A 22,027-nucleotide genomic window follows, 5' to 3' on the forward strand; every position below is an offset into this window, starting at 1 on the left:
TCACACAAAACTGATAAACTCTCAGCTGAAAAGTTAGCTGGAGGCAAACGACACGACAGAAAAAGCTACAGGTTGTAGGAAGTTGAATTACAGGAATAATGGTTCAGAATTTGCCACTCAACATGACAAAAGTTCCTCAAAGTTACTAAGAGAGCTTCAAAAAATTTGGCAAGAGTCATAATTTCTACCATATTAATGGTTTAAAGTCTCTGTTGTTTGGATGTTTTACTTTCTTTTACCTGATGAGTTTGAAAGGATTGCTATTGTTAAAAAATTGCCAAAATTACACAATTTATCAGAGCTAGGGACTGCAAAAATAGAAAAAAATGGCAGATTTTCACCTTTCTGACAATCTTTAAACTACTGATGTGTGATGATGTCCAGTCTGTTGGTAAAATCGACCAAATCCAAGCATAAAAATGGCATTTTTTCACTAAAATTATATTATCTTATATTTTAAAATTCACGAAAAATCCCAAACCCATCAACAGGTTTCAAAAAGTATGTTGATAAAGAATTTTCCAAAATTACAACATTTATCAGAGCCAGAAACTGTAAAACCAAAAAACAACGGTCAGATTCGTAACTTTCTGACAATCTTCAAACTAATGCTTTGTGACGTCTTCTGTTGATAAAACCAACCAAATCTAAGCATAAAAACAGCATTTTTTTCATCCAAATTGTATTAGCCTATATTTAAATTCAACAAAAATCCCCAAACCGCTGATGAGTTTGAAAAGTATGTTGTTGTTAAAGGAAAAACAAGAAAGGGAAAAATTACATCATGTATCAGGCCAGAAACTGTAAAAATAAAAAAAGGGGCAGATTTTCACCTTTCTGACAGGCAGTGATCTTAAAGTGTGTGACGTGCCGTTCTGTTAGTCAAATTGACCAAATCCTAGCATTAAAATGGCATTTTTAAAATCAGAATTATATTATCTTACATTTAAAAATTTACCCAAAATCCCCAAAACAACTGACAGGTTTGAAAAAATGCATCAATCACCAGAGCTAGAAACTGTATAAATAGAAAAAATGGCAGATTTTCACCTTTCTGACAGGCAGAGACCTTAAACTGTGTGACATGTAGTTCTGTTGGTAAAATCTATCAAATCTAAGCATAAAAATCGCATTTTTTCACTGAAATGATATTATTCTAACTCATCGACAGGTTTGAAAAGTATGTTGTTAGAAAAAGAAGCCAAAATTGCACCATTTTTCAGAGACAGAAACTGTAAAAACAGAAAAACTGTCAGATTTTTAAATTTCTGACAGTCTCCAAACTAATGGTGTCTGATGTGCAGCTCTGTCAGCAAAATTAACAAAATCCAAAAGTCAACAAAAATTCAGGTTTTTAAATGTATGTTGTTGTTTAAAAAAATTGCCAACATTGCACCATTTATCACAGCCAGAGACAATAAAAACAAAAAAGGCAGTCTTAGAACTAATGATTTGTGATGTGCATTTCTGTTTGTAAAATTACCAAATCCAAGCATAAAATTGCAATATTTCATCAAAATTACTTTATTGTACATTTAAAAATTCTTCAAGAAATCATTTTAACTGTGACCAGCAATCATGTGACAAAACAATATGAAACTATTAGGCTGGACTGCAGGCTGCATAAAATCATGGTATTTATAATTTCTCATTAGTTCCTAACTTTTTTCTAAGTTTATCTTATGTAAATATTCTTCAAAAATATATTTTTTACACTAATGACATAAAAAACTGAAAATGCCGTTTTTTGGTCACATCACAAGAACAGGTTGAGAACTAATAATATTCACATTAACATATATTTAAAAATTCATCAAAAATAAACCACTTACAGAAAATATATTTTATGAAAATGAGAAAATTCAGAGTACCTCAATGCAACTGAGAAGCCCTGATTGACTTAGATGTGACCAAAAGCCATATGGCAAAAAATATTAAATTATTAATCATCAAAACATCCTTATTCTACATGTTTCACATAGAAAACGTCAAGACAACCATTTGCACTGACTAGATTCTGTAAAAAACAAATTTTTTTTGCACTTCTGGATGCAACCAAAGACATATTTTACTCAGCTACAACCAACAGTCGTTGGGGGAAAAAAATCAGGGAGTTTTCAGCTGAACTGCAGCTAGCGTTACCATGGAGCATCGAGAAGACAACAAATCGAGACACTGAGAGGAAAATAAAATGATAAAATAAAAGCAGCATGGCTCAAAAATGGTAAACAGTGGAGCACGTTGTTGGAAATTATATTCAGCATGGGGAACATCTTTCTGGAGATTAAATGCAGAGTAATGTGAAAAATTCAGAGTCTGTAGAGGTTCCAAATATGTTCATAGTAGAACATCTATAGTATGTGGAGCAGGGTTTTATGCTTTTATGGGTTTTTTTTCATTCTAACTGTGTCACACGGCGTGGAAGACAATTCTATATTCTCTCTTTTTCTAGTCATGGTTGTTCTGTTTCCATGGAGGTTCAGGACTTTATATTGCAGTGAAAAATGAGCCCACAGTGAGGAAAAATGGGAGTGAAAAAACCGATTTGGTTCAGGAGGTTAACTGAGACATCCAGATTGCTGGAAGATTCCTTTAATATATAAATTCCAAATGACTCTGGTGAATCATCGTTTTGTTCTGGCGTTGCTGCAGCAGGATTAATATTAATAATTATTTTACCAAGCAAATGCACGATTCCCTTTGAGGAAATCACATGACACCATTTGAGGGTGTTTTTAAAAAAAAAAAAAACTTGGCATCTCCCAGCATGAATAAACCACTGGAAGAAATAGAGATGAAGGTTGTATTCAAGGTAACAACAGATAACTTTCAGCCTTTTGTTCTTCAGCAGCATGAAACCACACGGTGTCTGTATTAACCGAGAAAAAGGAAAGAAAATGCATTGCAGTCTATAAGGAGAAACATTAATTTGTGAGGCCTCTGACAGACAAAGCACCCCTGCAGTATTCGGATTTTTTAAAAAAAAAGAAAAAAGTCAAACAAGACTGCAAAGAAAAGAAAAGAAAAGAAAAGAAAAGAGGGGGCTGGAGAGAAATGAGCAGAGAGGGAACAGAGGCAAGATGGAGGGAGGGCAGGGACCTAAAATGGGTGATGGAGTGTGGAGGTGGATGCAGAAGAGGAAAAAAAAAGAAAAAAAGGGTGGACCGGGGAGGGATGGGGTGAGGATGGAGGGAGGAGGCAGCAGCTGCCATGTGAGCAGCAGCAGTTATTGGACTCGGCCCTCCGAACCTCCACATCCTGCTGTCACCATCCAACCGTCATCTGCAGCCTCCTTCTCCTGATCCCTCCGACAAGCTGTGCTTCTACTTAATTTGGCATGATGGGCCCTTCATATGCTCCGTCTGTCTCCTTATCGTCCTCGCATCACTCACATTTCCTCTCCTCCACCTCTTTCCCTCTCTTTTTTCTTCCCTCCGCAGCACAGTTCAGCTCAAATCGACTTAGACATGGAGATGATGGGCGGCAGTGGAGCCGGCGGCGGCTAATGCTTCTGCTCGTAATCACAGCGAAATGTTAAAGTGAGCAGGAGGAAAACACTTGAAATTGACATTTAAGACTGTGTATCAGTCTGGTCTTAAAAGTGGAGGTGAAAAAGACGAGGACAGGGAACAAAAAGCCATTTTAGGCGTCTCTGTCTCTTGCGTTTCTGATCTGCTTCCCCTTTTAAATGTAAATTTCCAACCAATACTTGTTTTTATTTTCAAAAAGAATCGTCTCAGTGGAGGATTACAGCAGCTGTATCATCAAGCAAACCTTCCAACAGGTTCAACACCGAACCTGCTTCTCTCATCCAGACATCTTAACAAATTAGGCTTCTGGGCCTAGCAGGGGGTGTAATGAAATAAAAGGTCAGTGCTTTTACTGGTGTCACTTCCTGTTCATTCAGTTTTAAGTGCACTGATTTTGTGTCAACTTAAAGGTCAATTTAAGAACAAATTTACAAGCTGATGTCAGTGTTACGTCACTGATTCAGTCTTAATGAAGAACTGGCTTTATCTAGTGAATTTTAAAGATCCCTGATTCACTGACTTTACTTTCAAGGTCTTATCTTGATCAAAAGACGCGCCTTAAGGCTAAAAAAGCTGCACAGACTGTTACAAGTTTTAAAAAAAAAAAAAAAAAAAAAAAACTGCTTATAACTTGCCACTCAATTTGGCTAAAGTTACTCCTGGAAACTACTACGACAGTTTCTGGTAACATCCAAAAATAATGTTTACAGGATCCACATTTTCTCTATATTGCTGATTTAAAGCAAATGCTGCTTAGGTGTTTTATTTTCTTTTGACACTTTGATTACAAAAAAATGCCAGTGAGTTTGAAACACAATTAAAACTCTATTATTATTGATAAATCTATTAGTAATCATTAGACTGCAATTAATATTTTTACTTTTTATGTACATTTTTAGTTTTTATGCTTATATTTTTCTGCTTATGTTTATATCTATAGCACATGTTTGGCTTAAAATCTTTTTCTACTGCTAAAATTTCTAAGACTGTGAATGGGAGCAACTGTAATGTAAGCAATTTCCCCCCAGAAATAAAGTATTTCTGACTTTATTTTGTTATCTTTTTAAAAATTCAACAAAATTACACCATTTCAGAGCCAGAAACTGTAAAAACTGAAAAAAAAAAAAAAAATCACCAGATTTCCAAATTTCCAACAGTCCATGAACTAATCACGTGTGTCTCTCTTGGGAAAAATTAACCAAATCCAAGCATAAAATTGCTTAATATTTCATCGAAATCACTTTATTCTACATTCAGTAATTCACCAAAAATAAACCATGTCACAAAAATTCAGAAATCATTCTATATATATATATATATATATATATATATATATATATATATATATATATATATATATATATATATATATATATATATATATATATATATATATATATATATATATATATACACACACAGTAGTGAGAAATGATTATTGCTATAGTGGGATCACAGCAAAAAGCAAGAATACTGTTCTGAAAAAGGCTCAGCCGTTCACTAGGGTTATGGCAGTGGGGAAGAAGCTGTTCTTGTGCCTGTAAAAACGCTGATAACAAGAAGAACCCCCCCCCAAAAAAAAAAAAACAGGCACGAACATTCAACTGAACCACATTCGACTGACAAAAGTCTGAGAATGAAAGTACAGTCAGTAATTTTCATGAATAGAGGAGTCAAAAAAAAGGAAAAACCCCAGAAAAAATACACATAGCAGCAGCTTATGAGAAAAAGAAATGCACCTCTGCAGTGATTCTGAGTTTTTAATTCTATAAATAATCAAGTTCAGGCATTAAATCAGGACATTATCAATCCCTGGTGGCTGCTTCCGTGGGGGTTAAATTATAGCTTTGATAAAATAAAAAAAAATCTCTTCCACAAGCTGGAAACAACATTATTACTAATTGGATGGTTTCAGGCTCTGTAAACACAGCACAATTCAGTATGAGGCTGAAAACCGTCCAAGGACCTAGACTCTAATCCATCCAGCCTGCCTGCACTTTAACTCCATGAGACATGTTTGTGTTGACATGCAGCTTTTTATTATCAACATGGACACGGGATAATTCCTGGAAGCGCGCTGGCGGTTCTGGGTAAAGGCCACGACGGGCCGAGGCCTGCCAAGAGCTCTCTGGGCTCTGCAGGTTCCTCGCTTCGGCATTAATAATCGAGCTGTTTTAATAATGTACACTGTGTTTATTATTAATGGCAGCGCAGCTCCGCCGTCCGTCTGTTGATGTGTATGTGTGTCATGATCAAGATCAAACATGGGCCGAGGGCTTGGCATTTGGAGATAAATCCACTTCGTTCCTCAGAAACACAGGTACACACCATTCATCCAGTACATCTCGACCTTTTCATAAACTGACTCTTCAGGCATCTGTCCCCATCATGTACATAGATGCAGCAGAAATCCTCCCCCGTCTCCCCCATCTATCACCCGTCTGCTGCACACAAACACACCTCTGGAAAGCTTTGCCCAGTTTGCTGGATTAGTGTTGCAAAAGCTTTGAAGCACATCCAGAGGAAATTAGATTTCAGCCTGCTAGACGGCCAACTAAAGAAATTATTCTAAGCTGCTGTTACAGGTGCAGCAATTTGTCTGACCACACTATGTCCAATTAGGTGTTTTTTTTGTGCATCTTTTGTACGAACGTCCACTCCTACACGTTGGTTTGATCATAATTATTTTCCCAAACAGTTGCGAGGAGGTTTGCCAACATGAGGTGACTCTGTGAAGGGATTAGACTGTGATGTTAGCAGAACATTAAGAGAAAAGGACTTTATCCTTCACACTGTTACCAACAGCTGCTCAGAGGGAATCACTGGGCTTCTTTTTATAACTAAATAATATAAGGGCTTCATTTCACTCTGTCAAGTTCCCTGAAATTATTTATGCAATGAACTGGTGCTATATAAATATAATTTAATTCAATTGTTGATTATTATTATATATTATTAATTCTTTCTATTCAGAAACAACATTTAACAAAATCTTTCCTGCACAGGGGATATTTTTGGGCCCCCAAATAGGAAAACATCTAAAAAAAAAAAAAACGTTTTTACATCAGTTTTGCTAATTTGACTTCCATTTACTCAACCACAATGGAAGGTTTTGCTCATCAAATGGTCATAAAGCCACATTTTCCACATCTTTATTCAGACTTTTTTCCCCCGTATTTTTTTAAAAACAAATTGACTGTTATTTTACAGATTTTCCCAGCTTTTATTACATTACAGATCATAACTAGCAAAATCGCAAAAATAGACAAATTTGCATATTAACTCAAAATAAATAAATAAATAAAGTAAAATATAACAAAATAAATTAAAATAATAATTGAATAACACAAAAAATGCAAATAATGTTCACATTAAAAATCTGTATTTTTTAAAAAAATATATCATTTATTCGTTCACCACATTTGACTGCAAAATTACATCATTTTTTCAGCTCAACATATCATTATTGTACAGACATTTGCCGTTATTGTCACTATTTATTTAATTATTTTTACAATTTTAAACATTACAGTATTACACCATTTTTTAAAATATGTTTTTCTGGCACCCTTGCAGCCTGATTTGCCTTTTTTTAAAACTGATTTTTATTTTTTTGTTCTTTTCCTAGTGTATACTAACCCAAAGAGGTTTCAGCCAGTAGGAAATTAAAATCACCAGGGCCAAAACTGAAGAGCAACATAAAGACTAAAAGGGTCAATTATTCCTAGAAATGTCTGTGCCTGCTGTAAGCTCATGCAGTGGAAAGTGGCTGTATAATATCAAAAGTTTTATGCATTAACTGTCAGTCTCCATGGAAATCCAAACTAGGCATCAACATGTAGATTACATCTATGAAGGCACATGACACGGTTGCATGGTTCAGATAAAAGGACGAGTGGATGCAAGAAACATGAAATGAAGCTTGTGTCCCTTAAAGGACCTCAGTCATCCATCAAGGAATTAAGAGCCACATACAACTAAAAAGATGGAAATTATAAGAGTAAATTACACTGATCTTGGAGGTTCTTTATTTAACAGATGTAGTCAGGTCCATAAATGTTAGGACATTGACACAATTTTCAGCGTTTCGTCTTGAAATGAAACAATCAAGATGTGCTTTAAGTTCAGACTTTCAGCTTTTATTTGATAGTAATCACAAGACATTTTAGATGAACAAGCAGGAACTGAAGACAGCAGCAGTAGAGACCTGACAGAGCATCACCAGGGACCAAACCTAGCCTCTGGTGATGTCTGTGGGTTCCAGACTTCAGGCAACTAAACATTACAAAAGGCAATTCAATTTACGATTATCTTGGTCCCTTAAAAAGGTGGAGTACTCACATATAAAATGTGTTGTAATTCCTACATCGCTCACCTGATTTGGACGTAAATACCCTCAAGTTAAAGCTGAAAGTCTGCACTTAATGCACATCTTGATTGCTTTATTTCAAATCCAATGCTGTAGTGTACAGAGCTGAAATGCAGAAAATTGTGTCAATGTCCAAATATCTATGGGCCTGATTGCAGTGGAGGCATCACTTGTAGATCCGACTGGTGGTTGTGATATTCGTGGTAAAAACAGCCGCGTTTAGCAGGTTTTTCCTCCCACTCTCTGTCTGCAGTATCAAGCTTCTCTGGTACAAAGATCCGCCTTCACATCCCCACAGACTAAAGTGAGTGAGGACATATGATCACACGAAGGAGGAGCCTTTCTCCTATACATCTTAGTTTATTTACATCAAAAGTTTAGAGACCTGCACCTGATTAGACTTTTACATCCATGCTCACTCTTCAAGAATTTACTTTACAAAACATTCTCCACAAAAGAGCTCACCAATTGTGGGTGTTTGAACCAGCCAGGCTTTTTTTGAAATTAATCTTGTACACACACAACCTGTTTTTAGTCGCCCTTCCTGCACGGCCAAACTGCAACTTCTGCTTTAAAACAACTTTTACACAACTCCTACAAACTTCTGTATACAAAAGGAGAATTAAACCGAGAAATTATAACAAAGAACATGAACAAAATCGTCTCTTTTGCAACAAACTTTAGCTTTATCACAGCACAATCTCCATTAAAAACAAGAAGGTTTAAATTCCTACTTTAGTAACACAAAAATGAGCAGCACAAGTAGTCAAAACTGACCAAAAACTCATTTTCCGTCGAAAAAAATATTTGAAATCCATTTTTGCACATTATTTCCACAAAAAAGGTGTAACAAATGAACAAGGGACTAAACTACTTGTCTTCTATTTTAACATAAAAGCTCAAAATTCCTTTACATTCTAAAATAACAGAAAAAACAACTGGGTTACGCTATATAAAATGATGTTAAATGCTCAGAGTGAGTGTAGCTGTAATAAACAACTTCTTTATGTTAATCTTCCACAATTTTTTTCACTGACCAAAATCCAAAGTTTATCTAAATAAGTACAAATATAATTCCCTGACAGCTTTAAAAACAGGCTCTGTGCAGTTTTGATTACAGCTGAGGGGGAAACATGACCTGTCAGAAAATAAAGTCTTACCTCCAGTCGTATAAAAGTTCAGCGGTGATAATTACAGCAATTAACCCTCAGAACCCCTGAAGCCAGCAGGGACTTTGAAAGGCATGTTTTGCTTTATAAAGAACAAAATGACACCATTTATTAAAGCCAAAAGCTGAAAAAACAGAAAGAATAATCAGATATTCAGCTTTTCATACGTCCTGCAATGTACGAGGATATTCACCAGGAAACAAGGGGTGTAACTTCCATTCCATTCCATCCACAAATACTGCAATGTTTGAAGCAATCAAAGCAAAAGTAGAGGAAAGCTTTGAGCTGGCTGCTGTTGCATCAAGACAATGGGTGTGTTCAAAGTGGGTTTGTTCAGCGGAGAAGCAGCTAAATTTCCCAAACTGAAATCGCACTGCCATGACTTTCAAATCAAAATTTTCCATTTTCAGATTAATGATGAGGTCATGCATGCTGCTTACGAGCATCTATACAGGCTCTTGACCTTCTTCCACAAAGGAATAATGAAGTGTATTGAAGTTAAAGAATACTATGTTGAAAAATAATGAAAGTACAATTTTTTTCCTGTGACGTCCTCTGGTGGGTGAGAACTTTTTGAAGGACCCTTTTATCATCTATGATTGGTAAAAACAACTGAAGCTAAGGTTAAAGTTGTGATATTTCATCAAAATCACTTTATTCTACATGTGGCATTTTCAGATTGACAGCTTTGTCTAAATTCTGTAAAAAAAAAAAAAAAAAAAAAAAAAGTCTGCAATCCTTTGCATAACCATAAAGCTATGACTAACTCACCTGTGACCAAAAGTCATGCGAAAAAAAATCAGGATTTTTCAGCTGAACTGCAGGCAGTGTTTACAAAAAGTGCAATGAAAGCTAATAAAAATATTAACAGCAAACTATCTATAGCATGTAGCGCCACAATTTTCTTATTATTATTTTTAGTGTTGGTAGCACCTGTGGGAATCTGGAAAAATATCGAATTGTGTCATTTTTTTGTAAAATGAATAATGAAAGAAATTCCACTTTTAATATTTCTTTTCTATATACTTAATGGCATTCTAACTGTCATTCCACACAGAGGAAATTTCTGTCTCCATTTTTTTGTAAAAGAATCAAAGAAATTCAACTGTCATTTTTCAGTTTTTCATGATTTGACATTATGACTGAGAGCAGCAGCAGTTTCAATTGGAGGGACACACATGCACTAACATGCACATGCAGCTGGACTGCCTCCAAAACATAGCATATAGCTGTTTGCTGCTATTTTAATGCTATATGTATGCTAAAAATCTTGCATATGGCACCTTTAACTTGAGAAACTCTACATTAAAAGAAACCGAGAAAAAAAGAGATTATGGATCCACAAGTAACTGGGAGGACAAAAAGGTCAGTTTTGCAGCTTTATACTATATCACAGTCTGTAAAATACTACTCCAGTAACATGAAAGCAAGCTCTCTACAGTTTTGTGGCAGCTATGTGTGGAAAATCTCTAAATGTCTGACATCCCTCAGATAACGCAAAAGCTCAAATGTGATCATTAAAGCAGTTAATTAAGCAGAAGTTTGGACCGAGACGACCGACTGTGAGGTAAAATTGGCCTTAAATTGTACAAAGTGATGTTGTCCTACAGTCTAAACTGGTCACAACAGCTGTTAGGCAGAAAACATCTTTGTTTCAGAAACATAAAGAAGCAAATTTCACACTTCTTTCATCAGATGTTGTGTTGAAATTGTTATTTGGTAATGTTGTGTACCAAGCTAATGCTGTATGAAGGTTTTGTCCTGCAGAGAGGAATTTCTGGAGCCCTTCCAAAGAGGATTTATCCAACAAAAACTGAAAATCACAAGCGCCAAAATGATAAGAATAGAAACTAAAAATAGCACTTTAATTTCTTTAACCGGTTCAGTTCATTTGCATTTCATTTGCTCGAGTATAATAGACAGATTTGTTTGCCAAATGCTCAGAAATAAGACGAAAATGCACAGATTCGTGTCAAACAAGGTAACAGAGACTCATTGCCTTCACTTCATATTTACTGCTGAGCGTCGTCAGCCCCCCAAAGGTCCAGTATGAGTCAGGAAAAACCCTGATATGAGGTTTCATATCGGCATCTGCCTGGTTATAAAACAGAGCTGCAAGCCGCCCACCAAACGTCACCCTGAACAGAGCGCTAATTACAGATACTCGCTGCCAGTAAAGACATCTGACAAAATAATATTTTGAAAGCTTCTGACACCTGCGACGGCTCAAGGAACAACATTAACAACATTATACCTTTTCCAAGACAACTCACTGCTTTCCAGGACACATTATTTTTAATATACTCACCTAACAGTTGCTTATTACCTCACATATTAGTAGCATTTTTGGCTCATTATAAAGCACCTAAAGCACTACTGATAATACACTCTGCATAGCACATTAATGATGGGTTTTCCCTCAATAACGTCCTAATTAATGAAGTTGTTGTGAATAAATTAACAATCTCTTATACACCTACATGAAGAAAATGGTTATTATCCTTGACCAAGACTTAATAAATTTAGCTTGTTCTTATGTAGCATAACTACAAGTGTTAAAAGTATTAAAAAATACATGTTAAAAATGATTACTGTAATGTTCAATAACGTGAAATGGGTAATAACAGCAAATGTCTCTGAAAAGGTTATCTAACATCCATGCACGGTAAAAGAAAAAAAAATATGTTTGTAAGAATATAGATTATTATTATTATTATTATTATTATTATTTTACAATTGTGGCCATTTTGTTTGTATAAATTAATATTTATTTTTCTGATTTCACAGGATAGTTTGTGGAATTTTACAAAACTGAGCAAAACTTAAAAAGAACAACATTTTTTGTTGATTTAAATACAGTAAAAAAAAAGTGAAAGTCAAACAGTGTAAGTCAAAAAGTGTGTTTTCAGTTAACATGGTAATAATATCTTTTCTTGATTTTAAAAGTTATTATCTGTAATTTAACACAATTGTTAAAATGTATACAATAACAACATTTTTTGTTGAATTAAATACAGAAAAAATAGTGTAAGTCAAATGTTGTAAAAGAACAAACTATTATTTATTATAAAAAAGTGAGATTTTTAATGTGAACACTATTTACAGCTTTGGCCTGTTCTATTCATGTAAATTAATACTTATTTTCTGTGATTTCAACTAGATATTATCTATAATTTACCAAAACTGTGCAAACTTGCAAAATAACTATATTTATGGCCGATTAAAATAAAGTAAAAATAGCATAAGTTTATGATCTAATGTTGTAAAACAACAAACTGGATTTTTGTTGTGGACACTTTTAGCCATTTAAAAAAATAGAAATGAATGTATTTTTTAATGATTCTACTAGATATTATCTTAAATTTCACCATACTGTTAAAATTTATAAAAGATTTGTATTGTATATTTTATTGCTGATTAAAATACAGTAAAATAATGTAAGTTACCGGGTAAATGTTGTAAAAGAAAACGCCACTATTTATAAAAATACAGATTTTTGATGTGGACATTATTTATTTACAGTTTTGGAGTGTTTTCAGTTAACATATAAATTAGGTTTTTTTTTATTTCACAAGTAATTATCTGTACTTTAACAAAAGCGAGAAAATCTATAAAATAACTGTATTTCTGGCTGGTTAAAATACCATAAAATAGTGTAAGTTTATGGTCAAATTTCCCTTTGGTTTTTTTTTTTTGTTTGGTTTTTTGACAGTTAACATGAAAATTTGTATATTTTTCCTTGATTTCACTAGTATATAATTGAATAAAAACAGGGAAATCTTTGTGATTCATGCCATTATAACTGTGTCATACTACACAGAACAAACTTCTAAAAAATGCTTCCCTTCTAGTCATTGCTGTACTGTTTCCACTGAGATGCAGGATTTTATATTGAAATAGTGAAAAATTAGTTCACAGTGAGAAAAACGTGACAGAAACAAAGAAACAGTCAGAAACTGCTGGGAGTTCAGAAAACTTGTAATACAAAAAATAACTGTCTAAATGTAAGTTAAAAACTGGGGAAGTTTCATAGTAATGTCTGTTAGTTTCAGTGTTTACCTGTAAGTACTGGCTTTCAGTAAAAACATTAAAATTTAAAGAACATATCTCCTTTTCCCTCCTCTCAGCCAGAAATATCAACTCCAAACTTCTATTCCTGTCTATATTCTCAAGGTTTCAATACAGGGATTTGTTCATATTTCATTCACAGCCTGATTTATAGAACATTTTATTTATACAAACAAGCCTAAAATAGATTTATTTTTCTGGCTGTTGACATTATTTTCTCATTTATGGAGCGCTAGAGCAATATCCTAAATCCCCTGTGGAAAGACCTTGTCAATAAAGTGAAAGAAAAGTTTGTAAAGCGCATGCAAATGCACACACAAAAAAAATACAAATAAGGTCACATTTAAATAGATAAAACCCAGTGTGCATAACTAACCTTGTAATACAAAATACATTAGTCTTAATGGAAGTAATCAGCTGGACTGAGGAAGTTTCTTGGTGATATCTATATATTAAAACAATAAAAGATATGGAACTTCACAATACATACATTTAAAAGGCTGGAAATGTTCACTTAAGCAGCTTTAATTTTCACCAAACTTTGAAGTTTTATTCCTGTCTCTATTCTGTCAGTTTTCACAGAGTGGTTTGCTCACACATTGTTCACAGATCGATTTATAAAACATTTGATTTAGCAAAAATCAATTTTTTTCTGGCTGCTGACAGCATTTTCGGATTAAGAGTGATAAAGAAAATATCCAAAACCCCTCTCCATATGTCAACAAAGTGAAACAAGAATTCTGAAGCCAGTTTTATCCAACTTTTAGATTTCTGTTCTACAAAATAGCTCATATTTAGAGCTTTTTGAAAACTTGTAATACAGAAAAATAGCTACATTGTGGTATCCGTTTGTTAATATTTAGGCTGTTCACCTGTTGTGTCTCCCTGAAGTGGGGATTTTGAATGCAGAATGTAAAACTATGATCCTTTCAGGGATCTGAATCCTTCTTCCACCTCCGGCTGCAGCGTAATGTGCAGAAACCATACGAAGCCTGAGGAGTGAAGCTCCCCAGCCTCCTTCTCCTCCTACATTATTCATTCTATCTGGAGCAACAAACAAGAACCAGCAGCGTCCAGCAGCCTGCAAACATCCCAGTTCATCAATCATCTTTGTATTTGGCGTCTACACTCAGCCATATGTGAGGTGCGATAGCGGGACTTCCTACTTCTGAACTCACCATGGACAGGAGGTCACTTCTATAGAGCTCACAACGGGAATTCTGAACGTGAAGATAACTCTTTCAACAGTAGCTTTTTATCAGCAGGTTTTCAGACCTGCCTTCCTGTTGTTTCACTGAACCTCACACATGCATCCGTGCTGCACTGGAAAACTAAATCTGCAGGAAAAAAAACTGTAAAATCAGGCAGAAAAGTGCCAGAGAATGTATGTTGAAAATGGCAGAATGCTGTAAAAAAAAAAGTGAAAATGGTGAAAATATCTGTATTATATTTTTAGTTGATCTAAATACTGTAAAATTGTGTAATTTTGTGGTCATGATTTGTAAAAGAACAAATAACTATTGGTAAAACTAGAGATGTTTGATGTGTGTCAATATGTACAGATTTGGCTTTTTTATGGTAACATGTCATTTTTTCATTTAAATTTTTTTGGGGAATTTTACTAATTATTATCTGTAATATAGTAAAATAGAAAATCTAAAACTCTTCAAAAAGCATTTACTTGCTTAATGTTCTTATTTGATTTACATTTTCCTGCCTACTTGAACACCATCTACACAGATTTTTGTGTGTTCTGCTATTACCTTTTATTTCTGCATATTCTGTATGTTTAATATGCTGCTGGTTTCTAGAATTTCCCTCGGGATCAGTAAAGTACCAATATTTTTAGTGCTTAAACAACTCTTTTTTTTCAAATAACAGCAAATGTCAGTAAAATAATGATTTCTTTGCTGGTTTGAATACAGTAAAAACAGTGTCATTTTAAAGTCAAACACTGTTAAAGAGAAAATTGCTGTTTTTAAAAAAAAATAGACTGTTGATGTGGACATTATTTACAGTTTTGGCACTATTCAATGTAATACAAAATCCTTTTTAAAAACTTTTTTTGGTTAACATGTAAATTAATATATGTTAACCATGTAAGGAAAAATGTGACAGAAGCAAAAAAAAAAAAAAAAGAAAATAAATAAATAAAACAAATACATCTGACAAAGTTAAAGTTTGAATCATTCACAGAAAATGAGATTTCACCACTTATTGTCATTAATAATTGTTTTGCAGCAGCACATGATGGTTTAGCTGCTGTAAATGTTTTTTTAAGTGTTTCCAGTTACGTTTGTCATCTCTACAAATCTGAGCTGCCTTCTTACTCATGATTCCCTGTGATTTTATTAGATTTAAGCATTTAACCATTGTTCAATCTCTAATATAAATACATTTTATTTCACAAAACAGCAAATATCTACAGAAAAATGACCTTTTCAACTGTCTTTTTTTTTTTTTTTTAAACAGTCAACTGTGTAATTCTACAGTGAAATGTTGTAAATATATGGATTTTTAATGTGGAAATTATTTACAGTTTTGGACAGTTTTGTAATGGTTTATATGTAAATTAATGCCTTTTTTTCTGTGATTTTAATGTTTTTTTAACAAAACTGATGAATTCTATAAAATAATAGCTTAAAAATTATTTACCATTTTTCAGCCCTTAATAAAAATTATTTTATACAATAGCAATAATTTAAAATAACAATTTAAAACATAAAATATCCGTGAACTAACAAAATTTTTGCTGATATAAATACAATAAAAAATTGTGTAGCTTTACAGTCACACAAGCAAAAGAACAAATTAGCATTTATAAAAAATACAGATTTTCGATGTGTATATTATTTGCAGCTTAGGCCCTTTTTTATGCTTAACATGTAAATGAATAATTTTCCCTGTGATTTTATCAGATATTATCTGAATTTAACAAAATAACAGTTTAACCATTTTACCATTGTTCAATCTCTAATATAAATAAATTTTGTCAAATTTTTTGTTGAAAAATTACATTTTTAGCTGTTTTTCTAAATAGTCAACAGTATAATTTCACAGTCAGATGTTATAAACATGCAGACTTTTATGTGGATGTGGAAATTATTTACAGTTCTGGCCAGTTTTTTTAATGGTTTACATGTAAATTAATTTTCTGTAATTTAGTGAAACAGATTAATTTAATAAAATAAACAGCTTAAAAATTATTTACCAATTTTCAGCCCTTAATGGAAATAATTCCATATAACAAAAATAGTTTATAATAAAAATTAAAATCTTTAAAAACAGCAAAAACCTGTAAACTAACAATATTTTTGCTGATTTAAATACAGTAAAAAAATGTAATTTGTAATGCTACGGTCACACTTATATTTTTGATATGTAGTTAACCTGTAAATTAAGCATTTTTTTCTATTATTTACCTTGTTTTACACAGAACATCTGTAAAATAAAAGTCAGTTGTCAATCATTAAAATCTTTATTTTTTACAGTGTACTTTACTCCACCTCTCCTTCATGTCGCTCATCAACCTAATTTCCATCAGAATCCACATCAAGTTGCTCTGCAGGTCTGATTGGATGAAGCCAAACTCAGCATTGAGAAGTTATTTGAACTGTAATCACTGAGCTGAGGCATGATCTCTTTCTTTTCCCCTCTGAAGTCTGTACTTCATTACCAACAGTTGATATCAAACAGACATGCATGCAGCTGCTTCTTCTTCAAATTAGCAACTGTCACCTTCATTAGCGCTGCAACATGGAGTCCTGCAGATCTGAAACCGTCTCACATCCTCAGAGTCTCAGTTTGACAGCTAATTGTCAGAGCCGAGGGGCCACAGTGCAGCTTTCATTTGAGACTCTTTCGCACATTCATGCATAATTTCCTTCAAACAATACAGCATCCTTACTGAATTTTAGTCTAATTAGGTAACCAGCGTGTAATTTTGCAATGTGACAGTCAACAAATCAAACTGTGCGCTCGCTAAAGGCTCCAGATTCCGCTGCTGTCTTTCCTTTAATTTGAAAATAGACTTTGTCGTGTATTTCTACTAATTTGGGTAAACAAATAGGAAGATTACTCGAACACTGACAGAAAAACATTCATGTTTGTAACTGGAGAGAGTCTTGTTTGGTGGGGAATGACCCACCACAGAACTTAAAGGGCCCAGCCAGAGAAATAAAAGTTCTTTATCTTATTTCTTTCAATATTCTGAAAAACACATCATGAACAAAATAATTTGCAAACTCCAAGGATGAGTATTTCCACCTTGAAACTGTGCTGATTATGGTCTGAAAAAGATAGATTCAGACACACAGATTTGAGTTGAAGAAAATTAGTGCACAATAGTCTTAGAATGATATCAAAAAATTTTACTAGAATCTTTGAAATTGTGGCAGCGAAAAAGAAAAATTTGTCAGCTGAAAACATTTCAAGAACTTTGCAGAACTTTCTTCTTTTTTAAGAACAGAATAATTCCACTTGGGAAAGTGAACATCATAAACATGCATTGACAGTGTTTGTGTAATTGCTTTCACTGCCAGATGTGGGAAACAAGAGTTCCACACTGTAGGCTCAACTTTTTTTTTTTTTTTTTTTTAATGTACTCTTGTTTTTATTTACACTATAAAGAGAGTATTAACCCTTTCTGGGAAATTTTCAGCTTTGATTGCTTTTCCATATTGAATCACGGTCAATGTAACATGACTTTTTTTGACATGAATTTGAAAAAGAAAAGACTTTTTTCATGTCAAAGTGAAATAGGTTTCTACAAAGTAATGTCAATGAATTTAAAATATAAATGTGATATAAGTGGCTGCATAAGTATTCACCCCCTTGATGCTAGAAGTCACACAGTTATTGAAATAGAGATAATCTGAGTGCAGTGAATGTGTCTCAGTGATTGTAACACAAAGACATCTGTATCTGGAGGGTCAAGTCACTGGTGGATCAGTACTACTGGATATAACTACACCACGAAGACAAAAGAAACTCTGTGAAAAGTTTACTGAAAAGCACAAGTAAGAGGATTGATAGATGAAAATTTCCAAGTCACTGAATATCCCTTGGAGTCCAGTTAATTCCAATATTAGGAAATGGAAGGACTTTGGTATAAATCTGCAAAGAACAGGTCATCTTAAAAAAAACTGAGTGACTGTACAAGAAGGAGACTAGTGAATGAGGCCACCAAGACACCTATGACTCCTGCTGAGATGGAAGAAATCGTTCATATAGCAACTGTATCTGTTCTCATCAAAGCTTTAAGGGAGAGTAGCAAAGAGAAAGACAATGTTGAAAAAGTTCATATTAAATCTCAGCTAGAGTTCACCAGAAGGCATGTGGAAGACTCTGAAGTCAACTGGAGGAAGGTTCTTTGGTCTGATGAGACCTAAACTGAGCTTTTTGGGCCATCAGACTAGACAGTATCTTTAGTGGACAACAAACAAGCATGGTAGTGGCAGCATCATGATGTGAAGATGCAACATGAATCTGAGGAGAGCAGAAAATCTTCAGAAACTGAGTGACAAGAAAGAGACTATTGAACGAGGCCACCAAGACACCTATGCCTCCTCTGAAGGAGTTACAAGCATCAATGGCTGAAATGGGAGAGACTGTGCTTAGAGCTGATGTTGCCTGTTCACCAATTAAAGCTTTACAGAAACACATTTTTGTAAAAAAGCCCTTATTTTATCTGGATTAGAGTTCACCAGAGGGTATGTGGGAGACTCTGAAGTAAACAGAAAGAAGGTTCTTTGGTTTGATGAGACCCAGTTTGAACTTTCTGGCCACCAGACTAGACGATATGTTTGGCGAACAACAAACGAGCATGGTGGTGGCAGTATCATGATGTGGACATGCTTCTCAGCAGCCAGCCCTGGAGGGTTCTTAAATGTATTTACAAGAGGGTAATTACTGTTTATAGACAATATATATATACATTAAATGAGATAAAATCTAAAAAAAAAAAAAAAAAAAAAAAAGCTCCTTGTGTCCCTATAAAGACTATTTTTTTTCTTCTAACCTCCTACGGGTGACGCACGCACAGCAAGATCACAGCAAACATACCAGCATTTACCAAATGCAACTATTTCCAACATGTCGATCGACTCACCCAGAATAGCCAGCACAGTGTTGTCTTTCAGGACCTCCATGGAGCCGGAGCAGACAAAGTAGATGGCCTGCAGGGCGTCTCCCTGTCGGATGAGGAACTCTCCTGGAGCGCAGAAGGAGGTCTTGATGATGAGGCTGAGGGAGCGAAGGCAGCCTCGGCTGGCCGACTCGAACAGAGGCAGCTGCAGCAGCTCTTTGTTCAGGTGCATGGCGATGTCGGCCCTCAGCTCGTCAGGGAAGTCCTTCAGGAGCTGCGGAGGTACGACGGAGGCTCACACTTAATGCTTGAACCAAACAGGAGTCTTCTATGCAAAAATCTTGCAAAAACGTCCCTCCCAAACTAGGAGGGAAAAATGTGAGTCTCTACATTTTTTTCCCTTCCAAACACAGCTATAACTAACAACCTAAATAAAAGCTGCAGCAAGCCACATTTGATGTTTTTAGTGACACCTATCAATATGAATGTAACACAAAGTAAAAACAACTGCCATGAAAATAAATATGCATTGTCAAAAAAAAAATTCAGCGAGGGGGCATGATGGCAAAATTCTGATAGCCACTACTTTAAAAAAATAAAAAAACTGACAAAAAACAACAACCTTGAGGTATTTTCTTGGCTAGTGTTTTTTTAAACACAAAAAATGCTAAAAAGAAACTGAAGAACAACACAATCTGTGTCCTTTTTTGACCCAAGTACTAACCTCATTCCACCTGACGTGAATACATGCGCTGGCATGACAATAAAGAACCTTGAATTCTTGAATACTTGAATCTTGTTTACAGTATTTAAAAGTGTCTATGTATGTACACTACTGTTCAAAAGTTTGGGGTCACCCAGGCAATTTCATGTTTTCCAGTAAACTCACACTTTCATTCATGTGCTAACATAACTGCACAAGGGTTTTCTAATCATCAGTTAGCCTTTCAACACCATTAGCTAACACAATGTAGCATTAGAACACAGGAGTGATGGTTGCTGGAAATGTTCCTCTGTACCTCTATGGAGATATTCCATTAAAAATCAGCTGTTTCCAGCTAGAATAGTCATTTACCACATTAACAATGTCTAGACTGTATTTCTGATTCATTTAATGTCATCTTCATTGAAAAAAATGCTTTTCTTTCAAAAATAAGGACATTTCTAAGTTACTCCAAACATTTGAATGGTAGTGTATGTAAACTAGTGCGTCCAACTCTTACATGGACTTTGTATGTAAAATGTATGTTAAATGCAGCCCAAGAAAAACATCCCCAAGTGGACAATAAAGTGTCTAAATTCAATTGCTTGTATGTGAATCTGCTGCCTCCTCACCTCACTGACGTCGATGCCGTTGTTGACTGACCAGGTCGTCTGGAAACACTCCAGCATGCGTTGCTCCAGGGCCTTGGGCAGCCGGTGGACCCTGATGAAGTCCTTCAGGTCCTTGGTTCTGGTGTGATACAGCGAGCGGCGCGAGTACATCCTCTGGATGATGGCGGTGACGTTACCGAACACCACGGCGTGCATCAGCGCTGTAGACAGAGCAGAGCATTTAATTGCAGCTGTTTGATTGGCTCCTATCTGGAGGGGCCCTCGGCAAAAATCCCATAATGCTTCAGCATAGCAGGAAGCCTTACAGGACGTCTTTATACTATAAGCCCGCCAAGTTAAAAGGCACGGGGCTTTAGACGACTTAACTGCTCTAAAACCACTTTGAGGCTCTGCTGCAAGTGGATTACTGCTTTCACTCGATGTCAGCAGCACAATGTGGAATAAATCTTTTATTTCTAGTGAACAAAACACTCATAAGAACAACTATATTATTATTCCAAACCCCACAGCAGCTCTAATCCCAGTATGAGCAGCGACTCTTGGTGAGGAGTTAATATTTACTCAGCAGTCACAGGTCTGCTCGGAATGTGAACTCAGCTAACAGACAGGAATTAAATTATCTGTTTGATGATATAAGCTCCTGAGAGTCCTGCACAGCGGTTTGTCTCCCTGAATGCAGCTGCTCAGACCACAGGACACTTCCACAGACTAATGGCTTTATTTAAGCACGACCGACCTTTCATTTAGGAAAACCCTGCTTTTAAAACGTTAAAATATCTCTCGGTTACAGCACACGCTGCTTCTGGACAGCAGCTCACTGCTGGAGAACAATAAACCGAGTCTGAGGATGAAATTCAGGGAGATTAATGAAGCTATGGGTTCCTCTGGCTCTCTAGCTTCCTCCTTTAATAGAGAAATACACTTATTATTACTAAGGAAAAAACAGGCAGACCAAGCAACTAATTTAATGAGGATAAGTACAGCTTTATTGTGGGTTGTTCTTCCCTCCATGAAACAAACTAAACCAGTGATGTGTTATTATGTCTCAGAACTTTCTAACTTTCTACTCTGTTGACTCTTTTATTCCTAATAAAGCAGCAAATCTGTACGAATTAGTCAAAACATGCAGCTCTATATTAAGTATAGTAACTCTAAAGAGTGTATCAGTTGATAACTATTCTACTTTTGGATTAATAAACATTTGCTGCTATACTTAGCATTAATGGCACCATGTTTCTTAGTTTCTTGAGTCTAAGGACTTAAAAAAGAAAACAATCCTTTCAGCTTGCAGGGCAGGACTTTCTGTATATTTATTCTCCTTCAGATTCAGTTTCTGGTTTTGTGCAGCTGAAAAAAGTGTAAATGTAAAAGTTTAAATGTACAGAGATGAGTTTTCAAGGGTTTAATCAATAACCAGAGAGGAACTTTAAGAAGGACCACTGCTCACTTTGACCTCAATAATAAACTTAAA

General features: G+C 34.9%; 1 protein-coding gene across 1 annotated transcript in view; it reads right to left on the reverse strand.

Annotated features, from left to right (window-relative positions):
• Positions 1-22,027, reverse strand: part of kcnh3 (potassium voltage-gated channel, subfamily H (eag-related), member 3) — a 231,774-nt gene that overhangs the window by 23,318 nt on the left and 186,429 nt on the right. Inside the window, exons 9-10 of the mRNA XM_055015551.1 lie at positions 20,557-20,756; positions 19,246-19,495 (exon numbers count right to left, since the gene is read on the reverse strand). Coding sequence (XP_054871526.1) covers positions 19,246-19,495; positions 20,557-20,756 — 450 coding nt within the window. The remainder of the gene's footprint in view (positions 1-19,245; positions 19,496-20,556; positions 20,757-22,027) is intronic.

The sequence above is a fragment of the Amphiprion ocellaris genome, chromosome 11, assembly GCF_022539595.1.
Source record: "Amphiprion ocellaris isolate individual 3 ecotype Okinawa chromosome 11, ASM2253959v1, whole genome shotgun sequence".
NCBI classification, from domain to species: domain Eukaryota; kingdom Metazoa; phylum Chordata; class Actinopteri; family Pomacentridae; genus Amphiprion; species Amphiprion ocellaris.